At 35.2% G+C, this 17,354-nt stretch overlaps 2 protein-coding genes across 4 annotated transcripts; both read right to left on the bottom strand.

The window, feature by feature from the left end:
- Window positions 1–3,576: 3,576 nt before the first annotated feature.
- Window positions 3,577–8,529, bottom strand: LOC123921313 (protein RDM16-like). Of its 3 annotated transcripts, none has more exons than XM_045973804.1 (3): window positions 8,195–8,529; window positions 6,669–8,103; window positions 3,578–6,306 (listed from the first exon to the last, which is right to left on the bottom strand). In XM_045973804.1, the coding sequence occupies exon 2, from the start codon at window positions 8,042–8,044 to the stop codon at window positions 6,707–6,709; it is 1,338 nt and encodes a 445-aa protein (XP_045829760.1). In that variant the 5' UTR covers window positions 8,045–8,103; window positions 8,195–8,529; the 3' UTR covers window positions 3,578–6,306; window positions 6,669–6,706. The 3 variants fall into 3 exon arrangements, with proteins under 3 accessions (XP_045829759.1, XP_045829760.1, XP_045829761.1); XM_045973805.1 differs by having other exon boundaries at window positions 6,669–8,108; window positions 8,195–8,528; XM_045973803.1 differs by having other exon boundaries at window positions 3,577–8,103; window positions 8,195–8,528.
- Window positions 8,530–11,223: 2,694 nt separating this feature from the next.
- On the bottom strand, window positions 11,224–16,894 carry LOC123920737. Its single transcript, XM_045973040.1, has 3 exons — window positions 16,852–16,894; window positions 16,394–16,666; window positions 11,224–11,567 (listed from the first exon to the last, which is right to left on the bottom strand). The coding sequence occupies exons 2-3, from the start codon at window positions 16,611–16,613 to the stop codon at window positions 11,272–11,274; spliced, it is 516 nt and encodes a 171-aa protein (XP_045828996.1). The 5' UTR covers window positions 16,614–16,666; window positions 16,852–16,894; the 3' UTR covers window positions 11,224–11,271.
- Window positions 16,895–17,354: the final 460 nt, after the last annotated feature.

Raw genomic sequence — 17,354 nt, 5'->3', positions numbered from 1 at the left:
CACGGGGACACTATTATTCTTGATTTAACTTGCAACAAAACAATTTCTTTGTAAAAATAAATTAAAAGCCTACAAGATCCGAACACACAACCATTGTGTAAAAGGGATGCTTCTTACCCACCACACCAAAAACAATCATAAGTAACAAAAATATGTATACCTACTAAAATTTGAAAATTCAGGTGTGGCTATAATCACACTAAGCCCCTACTTAGATCCGTCCCTGGTGGCACATCCGAACGTGGACGTGGTCGTTCAAATATGGATATTGTTTTCATTGCATAGATGGATCGTTGTTGGGTTGTTCTCAAACTAGAACATAATTCATACGATTATTCCAATGTTTGAATTTAGGTCATATATTTTGTGGCATAGTTATCAACTCTTTCCCCACTCATGTCAGTATTGTGGTATGCAGTCATAATATGTGGTATGTTTTGTCTATCTTGAGGGAATCCAAATTGGAGTAACTCTGTCTGCATGGTGGAACTTCACTATATCAAAACATATGATAATTTTAAAATGGTTAAGAAATAAATTGTTAGAATAAAGAAAAAAAATTGGTCTTTAAATGTGTTGTTTAACCGCAAATTTTTGTAGATTATATATCATGGTGAAACATAGATGTTTGAAAATTGATAATTTTTTTGGGATTTTATTGGTAGTTGTGAACTTGTGATGGTTCAATTCTTCTTGACTCTACACCTTCCCTGGAGTGAAAAAAAATGCAAATTAAATATCAATTCAGCTAGAGGATTTGAAGTGGTAGATGAGATCAAGCAAGCTGTGGATGAAGCATGTGAAAAACCAGTTGTTTCTAGTGCAGATATATTGGCCATAGCTGCTAGAGAGACTTTGTCGCTGAGGTGAGTAATAATAAATAATTTTATATATAATAACTATGCCCAAAAACCTGGACTTGAATGTTTATGCATCTATTCTATATTTTTTTGTTTATTTAAAACTTTTTAATTTTTTTTTTAATCAAAATCGTGTTTTTACCTAACTTATCCTTATAAAACCGCCGGCTTACTTAAAACTTTTTAATTTGAATTAGTCAATATTTAGGTTTTAAAGATAAGAATAAAATAGAATTTGTTAGAAAAGTTTTTCCATGATGTACTTTATGGATATGTTAACATTTTCCTTAATGAATTGCAAATTTGAACAACAAAATGTTTGAGTAACACGAATATTAAAATTGAAATTTTACGGATGCAATTAGGAGGCCCATCATGGAATGTGAAACTTGGACGAAAGGACTCCACAACAGCAAGTCGTGGCGATGCAGATGCAAACATTTCTGGACCATCTTTCAGTCTTTCTCAGTTCATCAAAAACTTTGACAATCAAGGTATGATACCAGAGCTTTCTATTATGACTTTGTGAAATCTATGATTAAGATGGGAAATATTAAGCCACTTGTTGGGAGTCAAGGTGAAGTTCGTTCCAATTGTAGAAAAGCCAATTGATTCATAAAGACAGTAAAGCATTATATATGTGTATTAATTAATTATTCATTTTTATTTAACAATGTAATTGCAATAATTAAGTGATATTTTCTCGGTTCCTAATCTTTGTCATTTTAGCTTTATATTTAGTCTCACAATTTGATTTATACTTTATTACTTTATACTCTTGCACAAACTGAAAGCATGTAATGAGATACAACAACATGAGTGTTGGCGATAAGCAAAGCTCATAGACAGAGTCGTGCCTATCTCACACAACGAGACTTGGAAAACCATGCAATCTCACGAAGAGATCGATCATAAACATTTCAGCCACCTTTAAACCTGAGCTAGATAACGCGTCTGCGACAACATTAAGACCCAATTTATATTCTATTGGAAAGTTAAACTCGGTAAGGATTCATTTAAGATGGGTGTTGAATATGTTGGTTGTTGTCTTGTTGTGTTGGAAGTCTCACATTGCTTAAGTTTTTGGGATGTGAAGTGTATAAATATGTGAGGGTAACCTCACCATTTGAGCTAGCTTTTGGGTTGAGATCCAATCATATTTAATATGGTATCAGAGCGGGGTTAAGAACTGCAATGTGGGCATTTGACCCAGAACCGCGCTAGGCGTGAGGGTGGGTGTTGAATATGTTGGTTGTTGTGTTGGAAGCTATGAAGCCCCGATACATGACACGATATCGATAGGATACAACACCGATACAACGATACGAGAAAATTTTCAAAATTCTCGATCCGATACGGCCGGGATACGTTATTTAAAAATTAAATTTAAAATTAAATATATATAAATGCACAATATATAAACATAACTAAAATCGATAATGATAAAAAGTTAACATTCAAATTAGCAAACAAGTGACAATCACATATCGTAAGTTAAGTATTATCCAAAAAGGGGAGTGAGATGTGTAACTCAACTGGTTAAGTTAGTTGAGTTAAGGGTTAAAGAGTTAGAGATCCATGATTCAAGTCCTGACAAGGAGAAAAACTAACATAACAATATAATATCCTATTAGTACCCTTTCATATGTTTCCATCTTCAAAGAACATTAATTGCCCGATGCTTTTTCGATACGTGTATCGGAGAAGTATCTGACACGTATCGGTTATTTTCTTTTTAAAATAATATTAATTTCTGATACTTCTTCGATACGTCTATCAGAGAGTATCAGATGAGTATCTTCGCTATTTTTGGAGTATCGGGGCTTCACAGGTTGGAAGTCCCACATTGCTTAGGTTTCCGGGATGTAAAATGTATAAATATGTGAGGACAACCTCACCCTTTGAGCTAGCTTTTGGGTTGAGATCCAATCATATTTAATAGGTTGAACTCTCCCAACAACCCAATGTTCCGGTTAGTTAAATAGTATTATTTATTTCAAACAAAAATAATTATTCATATTATAAAAAATTAAAAAAAAACGAATACTGAAAATAGCTGCTAATAATCCCCCCCCCCCCCCCCCCCCAGCTGCTAATAATCCCCCCCCCCCCCCCCGAAATTTTATTTAAATTTAATTATAGAACATGAATATTGTTGGATCTTTCTTGGTATAGTGGTTTTAAAAAAATCATTATTAAGATTAGTTTCATCATCAGCTAATTTTCAAACAATAAAAAGACAAAGTGACAAAAGAAAAAGACAAAGACCCGTAAATTTGTACAACTAGCTCATTATACTAAGTTTATTGCTTCGATATGAACATTTGAAACTTTCCGATAACATCAACCTAATAAGAAAATTACTAATAAGAAAATTAATAATAGTATTGCACATTTTTCTTTTTAAAAAATTACAATAGAATGAGAGAATGAAGTCTCAGTTCAAGGCAGAGGGTGCGTTTGATTTGCTAAAAAATGAGAGACAGGAAAGGACAAAAATAATTGTCCCGAGTCTGAACTCAGATTCTCAATGACACAGCCAGGGAAGCATCCGTTACCAGTAAAGTCAAGTTGAAATGGAGATGATGAACTGATGCTCACTTGACTAGCTTAGTGAGAACTGTGAGTTATGATGAATTCTGTCAAACTGAGACTTCAATGCATATAAACTGTCATTATTCATTTAAAGCACATTATTCGTGGAATATGATTTTTTATCCACATGTTAATGGCACTTGAGAATTAATTGAGATTATGGTTTCAACTTTCATGCCGATATTAAGGTAGTTTTTTAGGACAGGAACAGGAAGATTTTTTTTTTGAGTATATCTTTCGATGTCTTGATTAGATTGTAGAAAAACTTACTAGATTTTGGTAACTTTCAAATTCAAAAGATAATACATTTATAACATATTGTTCTGGAAATTTTAATTGCCGGTTCTTTTATAACTCACGAATATCATGTTGGGAGAAAACCACAAACGCAACGGAACAATTCAATCTCTCCCAAATACTAAATGCAACGAAAAATTAACAAAACACACCAAAACAACACAACACAATTTTAGCATGGAAAAACCTCCGTTAACTAGGAGTAAAAAATCACGGGATCTTTAGGCCACTTTAAATCTCCACTATAATCAACAATGGATACAAACAAGTTCTCTCCAACACTAGTTAGAGGTATACATAAACATCATCAAGATCTACAACCAATCTTGGAATACAACAAGAATCAAGAGAGACAAACAACCCAAAAACCATATTTTCGTACCTCAGAAAATGACTCGACAGACTGGCTTAGAAAGCTCCAAATCCAAATCACAATGGTCAAAATGTGCTCCTATGCGTCCTGAACATTGTGTCAAAGTTTCAGGACGATCCAACGGTTAAATTGTGAGAGATCTGCAATTTACTGGGACTGATTTGAGCAGAAAATGCTGCTGCGGGAATGGTGTTGTTGCTGCATATTTTCACTCTTCTCTCTACTTTTCTTTTGTTGTTTCTCACACAATAATAACCTTATTCCTCTTTGTTGGATAATAACAAAGGCATAGCACAGCTACAAATATGACACCACAAAGAAATACAATATAGCATGTCCACATGAATACGATAACTTCTAGATGGGGGTGGATAGCTTAACTGGTTTGAGTTAAGGGTTAAAGGAATAGAAGGACCTGCATTCAAACCCTAGTGAAGGAACAAAATACTAACCTAACAACTAAATACTAACATTGGTCGTTTAAAAAAATATCTAAATTCTAGATCATGATTCGTAGGACACAACATTACTATAGTACAACATATGAAATTAATACAAGATAAACATGAAACCACAAATCTTCAAATAAGACAAAAACCTCAATGTCCACCAATATTAGTATAACTATTATATAAAAACAGCACTGAAGGATGCAGATTGCAGACTACGAGTTATAATGGTATTTGAGGAAGTATGGAATTGAACACTAGTGCAACAACTATTGAACACTAGTGCAACAACTATTTTGAAGTGTTCCTTGCCTTTCACACGTGAAAAAAGGCTCTTCGGTAAAGTATGTGAAATTCTCAAGTCAATATTTGTAAACTCGTGAGACTAGAACACAAAGCCCAACATCTCACTGGAGAGCTAGATTTAGCTCAGTAGAGCTATATTTCAAGTGTCAACACATCAGAGTCGGGTTCATTCAACTCACTGTTCTGTTGGGTTCATTGCAAATTTGCAATGATGAGTTTGTTCATGCTTTATGGTCCATGACTCTGTATGTGTTGAAGCTATGAGGTTGAGACTCACTACAACATCGTTTACCTCCATTGCATATGGGTTCATGCTCGGATGTTGGATGCTTTTATGGAGTTGAGTGCTACAACTATGAAGTTAATGTTTTGTACATAACAAAGTCTTATTATTAGGTTGTTATAATTTGGGTTTCAAAAAAATCACTCAGTCAGTGTCATTGTAAAACTCTCAAGTCTATTTGAGGCTAAACGAATTTACCTGAGTTTATACATATACAATTTTATATTTATAATCTAGGAGTCATAAACTTGTATGATTATGAGTAAACTCTAGAGTTTAAAAACTACGGTTAAGGTTATAAAAACTGTTATAAAACCCCTTAATTTTTTCCTTTCTTGAACCAGCACAAAAATCATCAAATCCGAAACTCACGTTTCATTGTAATGTTGGTTAAACGCTGCTACAAACAAACAGGCCAAAATACAATGCATCAACTAAGAGTGTCATGAAATCCTAATGATGTAACAAGTACTGACTTATGAGTTATGTCCCAAAACCAGGTTCCAAGATAAAAAAGTCACAGCACAACACTTGAGTATTATAAATCATTAAGAATTATCAGAAAGTCCCACATCACTATTGGGAACTGTGAAGTCCCTATGTAGACCACTTCAGTATAAATCATTAAGATTTATACATAAGCACTAATATTAAGTTGTTTATCTAACTAAACAGGCCCTATATATATATATGCTTTACAGACCCAAACAACTTGACACTCAACTCAAACCACAATAGTTTCATAGTTTGGTACAGAATTAATATTTCATATTGAAATTGGATAAAATGCACCAAAAAACATATATTGAGGGGTAAAGTATAATTTCAATTAAAAGAAAAGGGAAAAAGAAAGAGATAAACCTGAAGATTTTGTGATGTTTTATTTATTTATGTTTTATGTAGTTGTTTAAGTTACCTCTTATTGTTCAAGTATGGTATCTGTGTAGGCTCTCTTTTTGTTTTCTCTTCGTTAATAAGAAGTTGAGAAATTGAGTGTTGGTCCGGAGATATTTGCATTCTGCAAAGAGTCGCATGCCACTGAACCTACATATGTACACATGACGTGCTCACCTAGCATCGAAGTACAAGAAACATCTGTCTTAGGATGAGGCTGCACAATTCTCATATCTTTTTCTTTTGTATCTGCATGTTGTTACACAAGAATATTAAGTTACAAATGAAACATACACATAACAGACAAGAATAAATCATGCAATAGATCAAATGGAAAAAATGAAGAACTAGATAGATTTAGGTTGTTTGGTCCATGTCACCGGACCGTCTACAGGCAGTCAAAGAGTACTCTCTGATTTTGTTAGGAAGATCAAGTACGACGTTCACAATTATACAATGAGCAACCCTATTACTCCCTAATATAAAAGATAATACATAAAAAAGGATCTGATATCTATAGATTAATCATTTATTCAAATCAGTTATTATCAGGTTAGTTTTTATATTAAAAAAAAATCTGTGCAAAATTACAATAAGTCGGACTGGCTAACCATGCTAATAATATTGACCAAAAACATTAGAAGACAATTCAAGCAGCACCGCCATCTTTATAGTTAACAGCATGGTCCCAATAATGAGGAACCCCAGCATTCACAAACACTTTTCGAGCAGCTGCTTCAGTGATGCAAGCCTGAACACTGAATTTATTGAAGTTTTGTTTGACAACATTTCCTTGCCACACCAGAACACACTTGTTGGCAGGCTTGTCATCATTTGAATCTTCGGAATTGATACGTCTGAGCATTAGTTTTCCATACCTCTTAATTGTCTTGGTTTTACCTTCAACCACGACAACGCTAATACCATCATAAATCACAGCACATCCGGTCAACTCATTATATTGAGCAGTCCGATCAATTTTAATGCGAGTCTGTGGATGAGAGAGGTCGTCAATCCTGTAAATTGCCACAAGTCTATCCGGTGTATTTGAGTCATCAAACAGCTTCCTTTTCTTCTTCTCACGCTTCTCGGCAGGAGTAAGCTTGCGTGCGATATTCCTATCTATGTGAGCCTGCTCACGCTCAGCAGCTGCATTACGTACTTCCTTCTCAAGCCGAGTGGGATCTTGAGTTGCTTCGGCCCCTAGCACTTTCATTAAATTGTTCATCTTCAACTTTGGTTTTGGCGGTTCTATGACACCCTGTCTAATCATCTCTTGTCGCTCCTTTTCCTTAGCTATCCGCCTTTGGGACTTAAGTTTCTTTTGCTCCTGTTTGGTTAGCTTGAGAGGTTGAGGTGGTGGAGGGGCAAGGTGAACAGGTGGTTCAATCGGACGAACGTGCTCCACATAAAAGGTGATTTTTTCCATTTTCAGTTTATCTTGGTCTATGTCACCGTAATTTCCAGAATGCAAAAGTGCCACGTCCCACCACTCAACTTCTGGAATCGGATCCTTCAGCTTTTCTTTCATTACATCTCTCTCTGTAATTTCTATTAAGTTGGGATTTATATCAGAAGCAGGTTTTGCCTTTGCTAGCTGTGCTTGTTTGGCCTTGTGCTCTTTTGCTTGAGCTTCTCCAAATTTACTCTTCAACTTTATTGATTCAGCATGTTTTGACCATTTTCCTTCTTCGACAAACAGAAAATTCGTCCTCTTGGGGCGCATGAGCTTTGTTTTGTTGATGCCAATACTGTCGTCAAAATGAGGGTTAGAATCAAATAATGCATCATCTATCTTGTGTTTATTAATGTTGACCTTTAATGTGCTGAGGTTGGTTGGCTTAGTTACATTAACAACAACATTCCCATGTTGATCTATTTCCCGTCCATGGGCGTCAAGACGAAGAACATGAGCAGCCTTAGTTGTGACACCAGTAGTAGCTGGAGGAGGAATTCTGTTGAGCTTCTCCGACAAGTCTTTTTGCATTTGTAAAACCTTCTTTGCCTTAGCTAAGGCATGAATAGAGAGGCTTCCAGCAATTGAATCTGTACTAAATTTTCCAGTAACCTCATGAGACATGGTAAAATTAACACCCTTATTATTATTTTCATTATTTGTGGTAGAAATCGATGATACCTTAATAGGAAAGGAAGGAGGAGGAGACACCGCAGCAGCAGGTGGTGATCTCATAGCAACACCACCGTTTTCGAAATCATCTTCTATCTCTTGATCGCGCTTCTTCAATTTGGTACCCTCTCTTTCGTCCCTGGTTTTGCGGTCGCGTTTGGCATTCCTGTCAGATCGATGATGGCGGTGGTCATCGCAGTCACCTTCGGAATGTCGAACTCTCTTTCGCCTATCTGGGGTGACGTCCATACTAGGGTTTCGGAGATACTCACTCTATTCTTTCTTTTTTGGTAGAATGGAGATACTCTATTCTATCGTGTGTGTGAGAGATGAAGAATTGTGTGGAGTATAAGAATCACTTTAGCTTTATTTATACTAATAATTTTTTAAAATCTACTTCTAATCTAATCTAATCTAATCTTTTTTTAAAAAAAAAATTTAACTTGCTTATCAAGAAAAAATAGGCTAATAAATCTAATAAGATTTGGCTAAAAGAAGATACTATAGTTTTGGTATATATTCCTCACAAATTTTCCCCTAATCTTGCGGTTACATATATTTTATTTCAAATCTAATAAAATTTTATTAGATTTTATTTTATCTTTTCATCAAATCTTATTAGATTTATTAGCCTATTTTTTCTTGATAAGCAAGTTAAATTTATTATCCTATTTTTTTCTTCATAAGCAAGTTTTAACGTTAGCTTTCTACCTATAAAAGCAATGTATACTAAACAAATTAAACCAAACTCATAAACACAAAATCAATTACTTTTCCACTTCTCATACTTGCCATAAACTTTTTATAACTCATTCAATGGAGTCTTTCTCCTTCAACTTAAAGGTGAATCCAATCTTTGAATCCATCTTACCAGACACTCCTTCTTTGAATGATTACTTCACCATTCGTTTTTGTTATAACCACTTAACTATTTCTTCTACATCCAATAACCGAAAAAATCCTATCTTTAATTACACAAAACCTATCGATGACAACTTCTTGATTCCTCGTGAAGTCTTATGCAATTATAATAGACACACAATCATGGATTCCATTGATAACACTCGATTTTTTATCGACACCTTTCATGATGTGCCTTATTACGTATTACCTGAAGTTCTACATCAAATGGGAGATTGCGCTAGAAACATGGTTGCACTCAACACCGAAGGATGTGGAATGTTGCATATGAATGTGTTGCTTCAGATTGTTACTAGGGCCAATCAATTTGATCTTAGTTGTATTGGTTGACAAAATATGGGGTTTTCACCAAGATTGGATGTTGAAACTACTACCTCAAAGTCTACGGATCAATGTTCAATTTGTTTTGAAATTTTTTGCAACGGATTCCGTAAAGAATGTCTTATCAAGTAGATCAATCAATTCATCAATCGTTCGTCTTCTTATTCTTTTTTGTTGTGCCGACGTGAGATATTATGATTTATGAATAAAGAAGGAGCGATATGTATTTATTATAGTGCAACAGTTGTCGTTTTTTGTACAAGTACATTAGTTGGTTAATTGTCTTTAAGTATGCATCTATATGTAATAGTTCTTTTATTATGTTTACCAAACAAAATATATTTCTATCTATGTTTTAAGATTGTTACTTTTTTTTGTGCATAACAAATCACCCATTAATAATTATACAATTTTGGATGTAGGTGTCATTGTTGAGATGAATTTCATTGCTGATTTATTCCATCCTACTATTTATTCCATCCTACTATGTAACATTCATTCAAAGATAGAACTTAATCTAAGAAGCACAACATATAGTCAGTTTATGATTGACAATAAAGGTCAAACGACTGATATTACTGATTCTTTAACATTTGGCTTTTCTTTTCATGATGCTTTCTGTAACATTCTAGAATTTTGGGACATTAATTAACACAATTTTACGCGAAAGACGATTTTTTTTATTAAAAGGAATAAAATAAACTTAATACTAATTATTAAATATTATAATATTTTTTATCAAAAATAATAAATCTGCGTAATTGTAATTACAAAACATTAATTTAATTTGTAACTCAAAAGTAAATTCTCAAGTCGAGACTCTCGACCTTTTACTACCCAAACACTCAACCTATATATATTGGTCATATCTTTGAACGCTTGTGAGAATGTCTTGACGAGACTAACACCAATGTCCATAAATCTCGAAACCTCAATCTTTACGACACTGCACTTTCCACGAACTCGTCTACTGGATTAGTAACCTACCCAAATATGTACGTTAGGGTCGCTCCAAAACATAAGAAAACATAAATACAGCATACAGATAAACATTCTCATGCTTTGAATCAGAAGCAGCCATCAACGTTCCACTAGACTTGAGTCACCACGCATATTCCTGAGAAGCATGAGTTATGTTTCCATTGGAGTCTCTCACACAGCTCCCAAAACTGGTTTTATTCACTGCTCTATGGAAGGCAGCATCTATATTGAACTTGAGCATACCTTGACGTAGTGGTTCTCATCGAGCACCATTTTTCTGTCACGCACATTCTTCTGTTCACTTGAGCATACATGAACTAGTCTAGGCATAATTACTCTTCTTAATCACTTAAATTAGACATTGAGTTTGAATAATCCAACAAGAATTTGTTAAGTTGATTTACTCAACAAGAATTTTTAAATTGACAGTTGGATCATTAAAATTCAAGTTTTCTCATTTCTGGTTCATGATTTTTGTTTGTGCTGAAGCTATGAGGTTGAGACGGTACCTATTCACCGCGGCATGCCCGCGATTACTAGCGATTCCAACTTCATGTTCCCGAGTTGCAGAGAACACTACAACATCATTTATCTCATTGTCCTTTGCATGTAGGTTCACGCTGGGATGTTAGATACTTCTATGGAGTTGAATGCCACAATTATCAGTAAGAATAATTTTGTGATCGACTTGTCAGATCATTATTCAACTTGACACATGAGCAAAAATAAGCCCGAAATTTAGTTGTGCAAAAATGTTCTGAAATTTTAAATTTCGAGATTATATTTTCAAAATAAAAAAATGGAAGGGTCTAAAATCGTGAATCGGTAAAAATAGGAGAATCAAATGTGCTCTTAAACCTATTTTATATAAGCTTCATGTAGTTGGTGAAGGTTCCTGTGATTATACCAATAGTATTTTGTGATGTTTTACCTCTTATTGAATGGAAGCTGCTTCCCATAGGCTCTCTTTTTGTTTTCTCTTCGATATTATAAGAAGTTGAGAAATTGAGTGTTGGTTTAGAGATATTTGCATTCTGCAAAGAGTAGCATGCCACTGAACCTACAGATGTACGCATGACATGCTCACCTAGCATCATAGTACAAGAAACATCTGTCTTAGGATGAGGCTGCACAATTCTCATATCTTTTTCTTTTGTATCTGCATGTTGTTACACAAGAATATTAAGTTGCAAATGAAACAGACACATAATAGACAAGAATAAACCACACAAAAGATCAAAGGGAAGAAATGAAGAACAAGATAGATTAGGTGGTTTGGTCAATGTCACCGGACCGTCTACAGGCACTAAACTTTATTTTCTTCAATTAAATTTGAATAATTCAAATTTACATGGAAAGATATTAAGAGACATCCTTCCTGCGGTGATATAAGTTACAATGCCTATATTGTACACCATAAGAAAGCTACTATTTGAATCAGTTAACTATAATGTACATGGACAGTTTAACTCGATATAAGCTCAAACATGACCATGGTCCCCTACTCTTTACTTTTAAGAAGCTTTCAAAACAATGCGTTAGTAACCAATTAAACCCAACACAATTTCCCTAAACTGAACTTCTTGCGAGGCTAACTGACAAAATATAATATAACTATCTAAATTATAAACATTAATGTACTGAATAAAATATATTAGAATGTGTGAAAACTGAATATATTATTATATTTCAAGTTATTAATAATTTACAATCACTAATGTGTTTATATAGGCTATTCTAACCTAATGGGCTCATGGGCCAAATACAAATTACTAATAGAAGATTACTCCTAATAATAGAATATTTACTATTTATTTACAACACTTCCCCTCAAGCTGGTGAATGAATATTTATCATTCCCAACTTGGAAACAATTCTTTCAAAGTTATTGCCGTTCAGCCCCTTAGTTAGAAGATCTGCAAGGTTGCCTTGGGAAGAGACATATGGAGTGCAAATTAGACCACTATCTAATTTTTCTTTGATGAAGTGTCGGTCAACTTCAATATGTTTGGTCCTATCATGTTGCACTGAATTATGAGCTATGCTAATAGCAGATTTATTATCACAATAGAGTTTCATTGGTTCATCACTCTTTATCCTCAAGTCTTCCAAGATGCTTTTCAGCCATAGTAATTCACATATACCTTGTGCCATTGCCCTGAACTCTGCTTCAGCACTAGATCTGGATACCACGCTTTGTTTTTTACTCTTCCAAGTCACAAGATTTCCACCTAAAAAAGTGCAATATCCTGTAGTTGATCTCCTATCCACAATTGACACTGCATAGTCAGCATCAGTATATGCTTCAAGTCCCACACTTCCATTTCGTTCGAACAAAATTCCTCTACCTGGAGTTCCTTTCAAATATTGAACAATTCGGAGTGCAGCTTGTAGATGAATCTCCTTTGGTTGGTGCATGAATTGGCTGACCAAGCTTACAGCAAAAGCAACATCAGGTCTAGTATGTGATAAATATATTAGTTTGCCGACCAATCTTTGATACATTTCCTTATTAACCGCAACATCTTCTTCTGCATTCCCCAACTTTATATTTGGATCAATTGGTGTACATGCAGGCTTGCATGCTGTCTTGCCAGTCTCTTGCAAAAGGTCGGTAATGTATTTTTGTTGGGATATGAAAATTCCTTTCTTAGAGTGAGCCACTTCTATTCCCAAAAAATACTTCAATTTTCCCAAGGTCTTAATCTCAAATTCCTTGGCTAAGTGTTGACTTAACATTTGCTGCTCCTCTTCATCATCGCCTGTTACGATAATGTCGTCCACATACACCAATAACACTGTGACTCCCCCTGACTTAGAGTGTTTAACAAATAAAGTATGGTCTCCTTGACTTTGTTTGAAGCCCAAACCAACCATAACTTTAGTGAATCTTCCAAACCAAGCTCGTGGTGATTGCTTTAGTCCATATAAAGCCTTTTTTAACTTACACACGGTGTTGGCAGCAATATCTTCACGATATCCAGGGGGTACATCCATGTAGATCTCTTCTTCAAGTTCTCCATGAAGGAAAGCATTTTTTACATCAAATTGCTGCAAGTTCCAATTGTAATTAGCTGCTAAAGATAATATCACCCTAACAGTATTCATTTTTGCAACTGGAGCAAATATCTCAGAGTAATCTATTCCATAAGTCTGAGTGAACCCTTTGGCTACCAATCTTGCCTTGTACCTCTCAATAGATCCATCAGCCTTGTATTTTATAGTGTATACCCATTTGCACCCTACAGGTTTCTTTCCATTTGGTAGAGAGACCAATTCCCAAGTATTGTTCTTATCAAGTGCCTCCATTTCCAAATCCATGGCTTGTTTCCATTTCCTGTCAGACAATGCCTCAGACAAGGAAGTAGGTATTGCGGTAGTGTTTAGACTTGTGAGGAAGGCTTTATGGGTAGTTGATAATTGTTCAAAGCATAAGTAATTGGATAGAGGGTAAAGTGGCTTGTTGGTGCAGGTTCTAGTTTCTTTCCTATGGGCAATTGGGAGATGCGAGTCTTTAGAGTGTATTGGTGTTACTTCTCTTGATTTTGGTTTTTTATGTTTTATCGGGTTGGGTTCTTGTAAGGTTGAACTAGATTCTGGTACCTGAACAGGAGAAAATTCGGAAATTGAATCACTAGATTTTGAAGGGTCAAGGAAAGTTTCTTCATGTAATGTTGGATTGGATTCATGGATATGAGTAGATTCAGGAATGATATTCTTTTTCCTTGTGTATACTAAATTCTTCCCATATCTTACATCAACACCAACATTTCCATCTTTTTCGGAATCAATTTCAGTCTCAACATTGTCACCTCTAGTTTCAACATTTTTAGGATCAATTTCAGTCTCAACATTGTCACTTCTAGTTTCAGTCTCAACTTGTGGTCCGAGATTAAGGTCAGGAAGTATAAGAGACTCATCTTCCTTACTTGTGTTCTCCCCGTGAAGATGAGTTTGAGCGAAGTAACTTTCTTGTTCATGAAAGGTGACATCTCGAGAGACAAAGAATTTATTAGACGGTGGATGATAACATTTGTAACCCTTTTGGGTGGAAGAATACCCTATAAAGACACACTTTAAGGCTCTAGGATCAAGTTTCCCTCTACCATCACTATGGATATGGACGAACGACTTACACCCAAATATTCTAGGAATGAGATTACAAGAGGTGGACACATCAGGATAAAATGAGGATAGAACCTCCATAGGAGTTTTAGAGGCAAGGACACTAGAAGGTAAACGATTTATGAGATACGATGCGGTTAAAACCGCCTCTCCCCAATACTTCTTGGGAACCTTATTTTGGAATAATATAGCACGTGTTTGATCTAACAAATGCCTGTTTTTTCTCTCAGCAATCCCATTTTGTTGGGGTGTTTTGACACAAGAGGACTCATGAATAATACCCTCTTTTTGACAAAAGGAATTAAGTCCTTGATTGAAGTAATCTTTGGCATTATCAGACCTGACCCTCTTAATATTCACTCCAAACTGGTTTTTTACCAATGAGAATAAATGTAGAAACACAGAGGTAACCTCAGACTTTTGTCTTAGTAAGTAGACCCATGTAACCCGAGTGCAATCATCGATGAAGGTTACAAACCATCGAGCACTTGATATATTTGGAACATTAGAAGGACCCCACACATCAGTATGAATTAAATAAAATGGAGAAGTACTCACTTTGTTACTGACCGGGAAAGAGGCACGTTTGTGTTTAGCAAGTTCACACACCTCACAACAAAGACTCTCAACATCTAAATTTTTAAAAAAGGAAGGAAATATTTGTTTCATGACTCTAAATGAAGGATGACCAAGACGACGGTGGTATAGAAAGACCTTATCCCTGTTGGTTTTAATTGATTCCGAAAAAAGTGAGTTGTTGTTGTTGAGTGGATTTGGGGGGAGATTTTGGTTATCCAAGTAATAAAGACCATTCCATTCTCTCGCATTTCCAATTGTCCTCCCCGAATGCTTATCTTGAAAAACACAAGCATTGTCATAAAAAATAGCATTACATGATAGGTTTTGGTGAGTTTTTGTATGGAAATTAGGCTAGTAGACAATTTGGGAATGTGAAGGACATTTCGTAGGATTATAGATGGACTTATTTGGATATCTCCTTGACCTGCTACAGTTAAAAGGGTACCATCTGCTGTGGATATTTTCTTGTTATTGAGACAAGGTGAATAAGTGGAAAATTGTGTGGGTAAGGGTGTCATGTGGTCAGTGGCTCCAGAATCCAGTATCCAATATTGGTTATAGGATTTATCCGAAGCATTAAATCCAACAGAAAATTGAGACTTACCAAGAGAAAGTGGAAACGGAAACATACCTGAATATGCCAGAGAAGTTGTAACCGTTGTTGGTGTCTCCAATTCACTAAGAAAAGATTTCAACCTCTTTATTTCATCTTGGTTGAGTGGAACAAATCCTTTTTTTGACATATTGACCGATGTCATGTGATTGTCTTAATAAGGAGAACAAAATAGAAAAAAATCCAAGTTTTTTTTTTTTTTTTTTGAATGAACAGTGACGCACAGTACTGCTATAAACAGTACGCGCGTGAACAGTGTCGTGAATGAACAGTACGCGCGTGAACAGTGTCGTGGATGAACAGTACCACGTGAACAGTGATTTCACAACTGTTTGCTGAAACTGCAATAAAGGCAGTAGTAACAAATCCTAATCCTGCAATGAAGGCAGTTAGGGTTTATGACCGCAATGAAGGCGGCTAGGGTTTATGCGGAAGCAAGGCCCTCAAAGAACGAGAGCTCTGATGCCATGTGAAAACTGGATATATTATTATATTTCAAGTTATTAATAATTTACAATCACTAATGTGTTTATATAGGCTATTCTAACCTAATGGGCTCATGGGCCAAATACAAATTACTAATAGAAGATTACTCCTAATAATAGAATATTTACTATTAGTGGAGTGATGAAAGAATCACAAAACAAGAGAAAATGCCAGCAAGCAACCTTGTTCAGTGAGTGGTTCTTTCAGTTCCTCCTTCTTGTCACCGGCAACATTCTTCACAGAAAGCTTTCTTATTGCTCCTCTGGAATTTGACTTTGTGATGACAAACAACTGCCAAATATTGCTTCTTTGACTGAAGCCTGTGAAGCTTGATTTGGAATGGGGATGTAAAGGTGAGTTGGAATTCCTGCAGATTGTTGAGAAGGGTATTATTGCAGACATTGTTGCAAGGCTTTTCTTGTTCCGTATGCATGTGTCTCAGAGGAAGTAGTAATCTGCAGAACAGAAATAAAGTTATCTTATTTTGACTTGTGATGAAGAAAAAAGAACCAGTGAAAGGGGAAGAGTGCGTGTGTGCGCGCGCGAGCACACGCGTGTCTTAAAATATCTTGGTATTTGGAGAGGATGTTCATATCATATTAATCAAGAGCCAAAATACTGCTTATAGTTACCCATTTACCTTTCCAATTGTGACATTAGTTGGTTGGTCCTCCTGCTTCATGATCAGCAATCCTCAAGATTTAACTGCACTGCATATACATCAAAGTTGATACTGCCATGCTGATTGTCCAAATATGTGTAAGCATGTCGTAACTGTTCACTGAAGCATGAGGTTTGCTTTGCTCTTAATTGAGGAGCAACATATTTCTGTTCTAAGTTTGTGTATCAAAAAGCAACATGGCTTTATAGATCAAAATAAAATCGGGAACTTGCATATTTTCACTATTCACTCCTTTCTCCATGCAGGAAGACATGGGGTTTGTATAATCAAACCATTCAGAGATCATCTCTAAAACACAAAATATGAAATAATATTAAGAACAAAGATAGAATTTTTTATTTTTTTTTTGCTGAGTTACTTCTATCTAAATACCAGCATAGAGATAAAGGGAAAGAGAGTTGTTTTTCCTTTCAATAATTGGTTACATTGGCATCCTTAATGTAACATATTTTATTGTGTAA

This window comes from Trifolium pratense, linkage group LG4, assembly GCF_020283565.1.
Source record: "Trifolium pratense cultivar HEN17-A07 linkage group LG4, ARS_RC_1.1, whole genome shotgun sequence".
NCBI lineage: Eukaryota > Viridiplantae > Streptophyta > Magnoliopsida > Fabales > Fabaceae > Trifolium > Trifolium pratense.
This window is presented reverse-complemented; position numbering and strand designations above follow the sequence as displayed.

Bases quoted from the DNA above. Each gene is read 5' to 3' on its own strand.
- LOC123921313 (XM_045973804.1), bottom strand. From the start codon at position 8,044: ATGCAAAAAGACTTGTCGGAGAAGCTCAACAGAATTCCTCCTCCAGCT.
- LOC123920737 (XM_045973040.1), bottom strand. From the start codon at position 16,613: ATGTCTGCAATAATACCCTTCTCAACAATCTGCAGGAATTCCAACTCA. The intron at 11,568-16,393 runs GTTGCTTGCTGG...AACAACATGCAG, and splicing joins AGAACCACTCACTGAACAAG to ATACAAAAGAAAAAGATATG.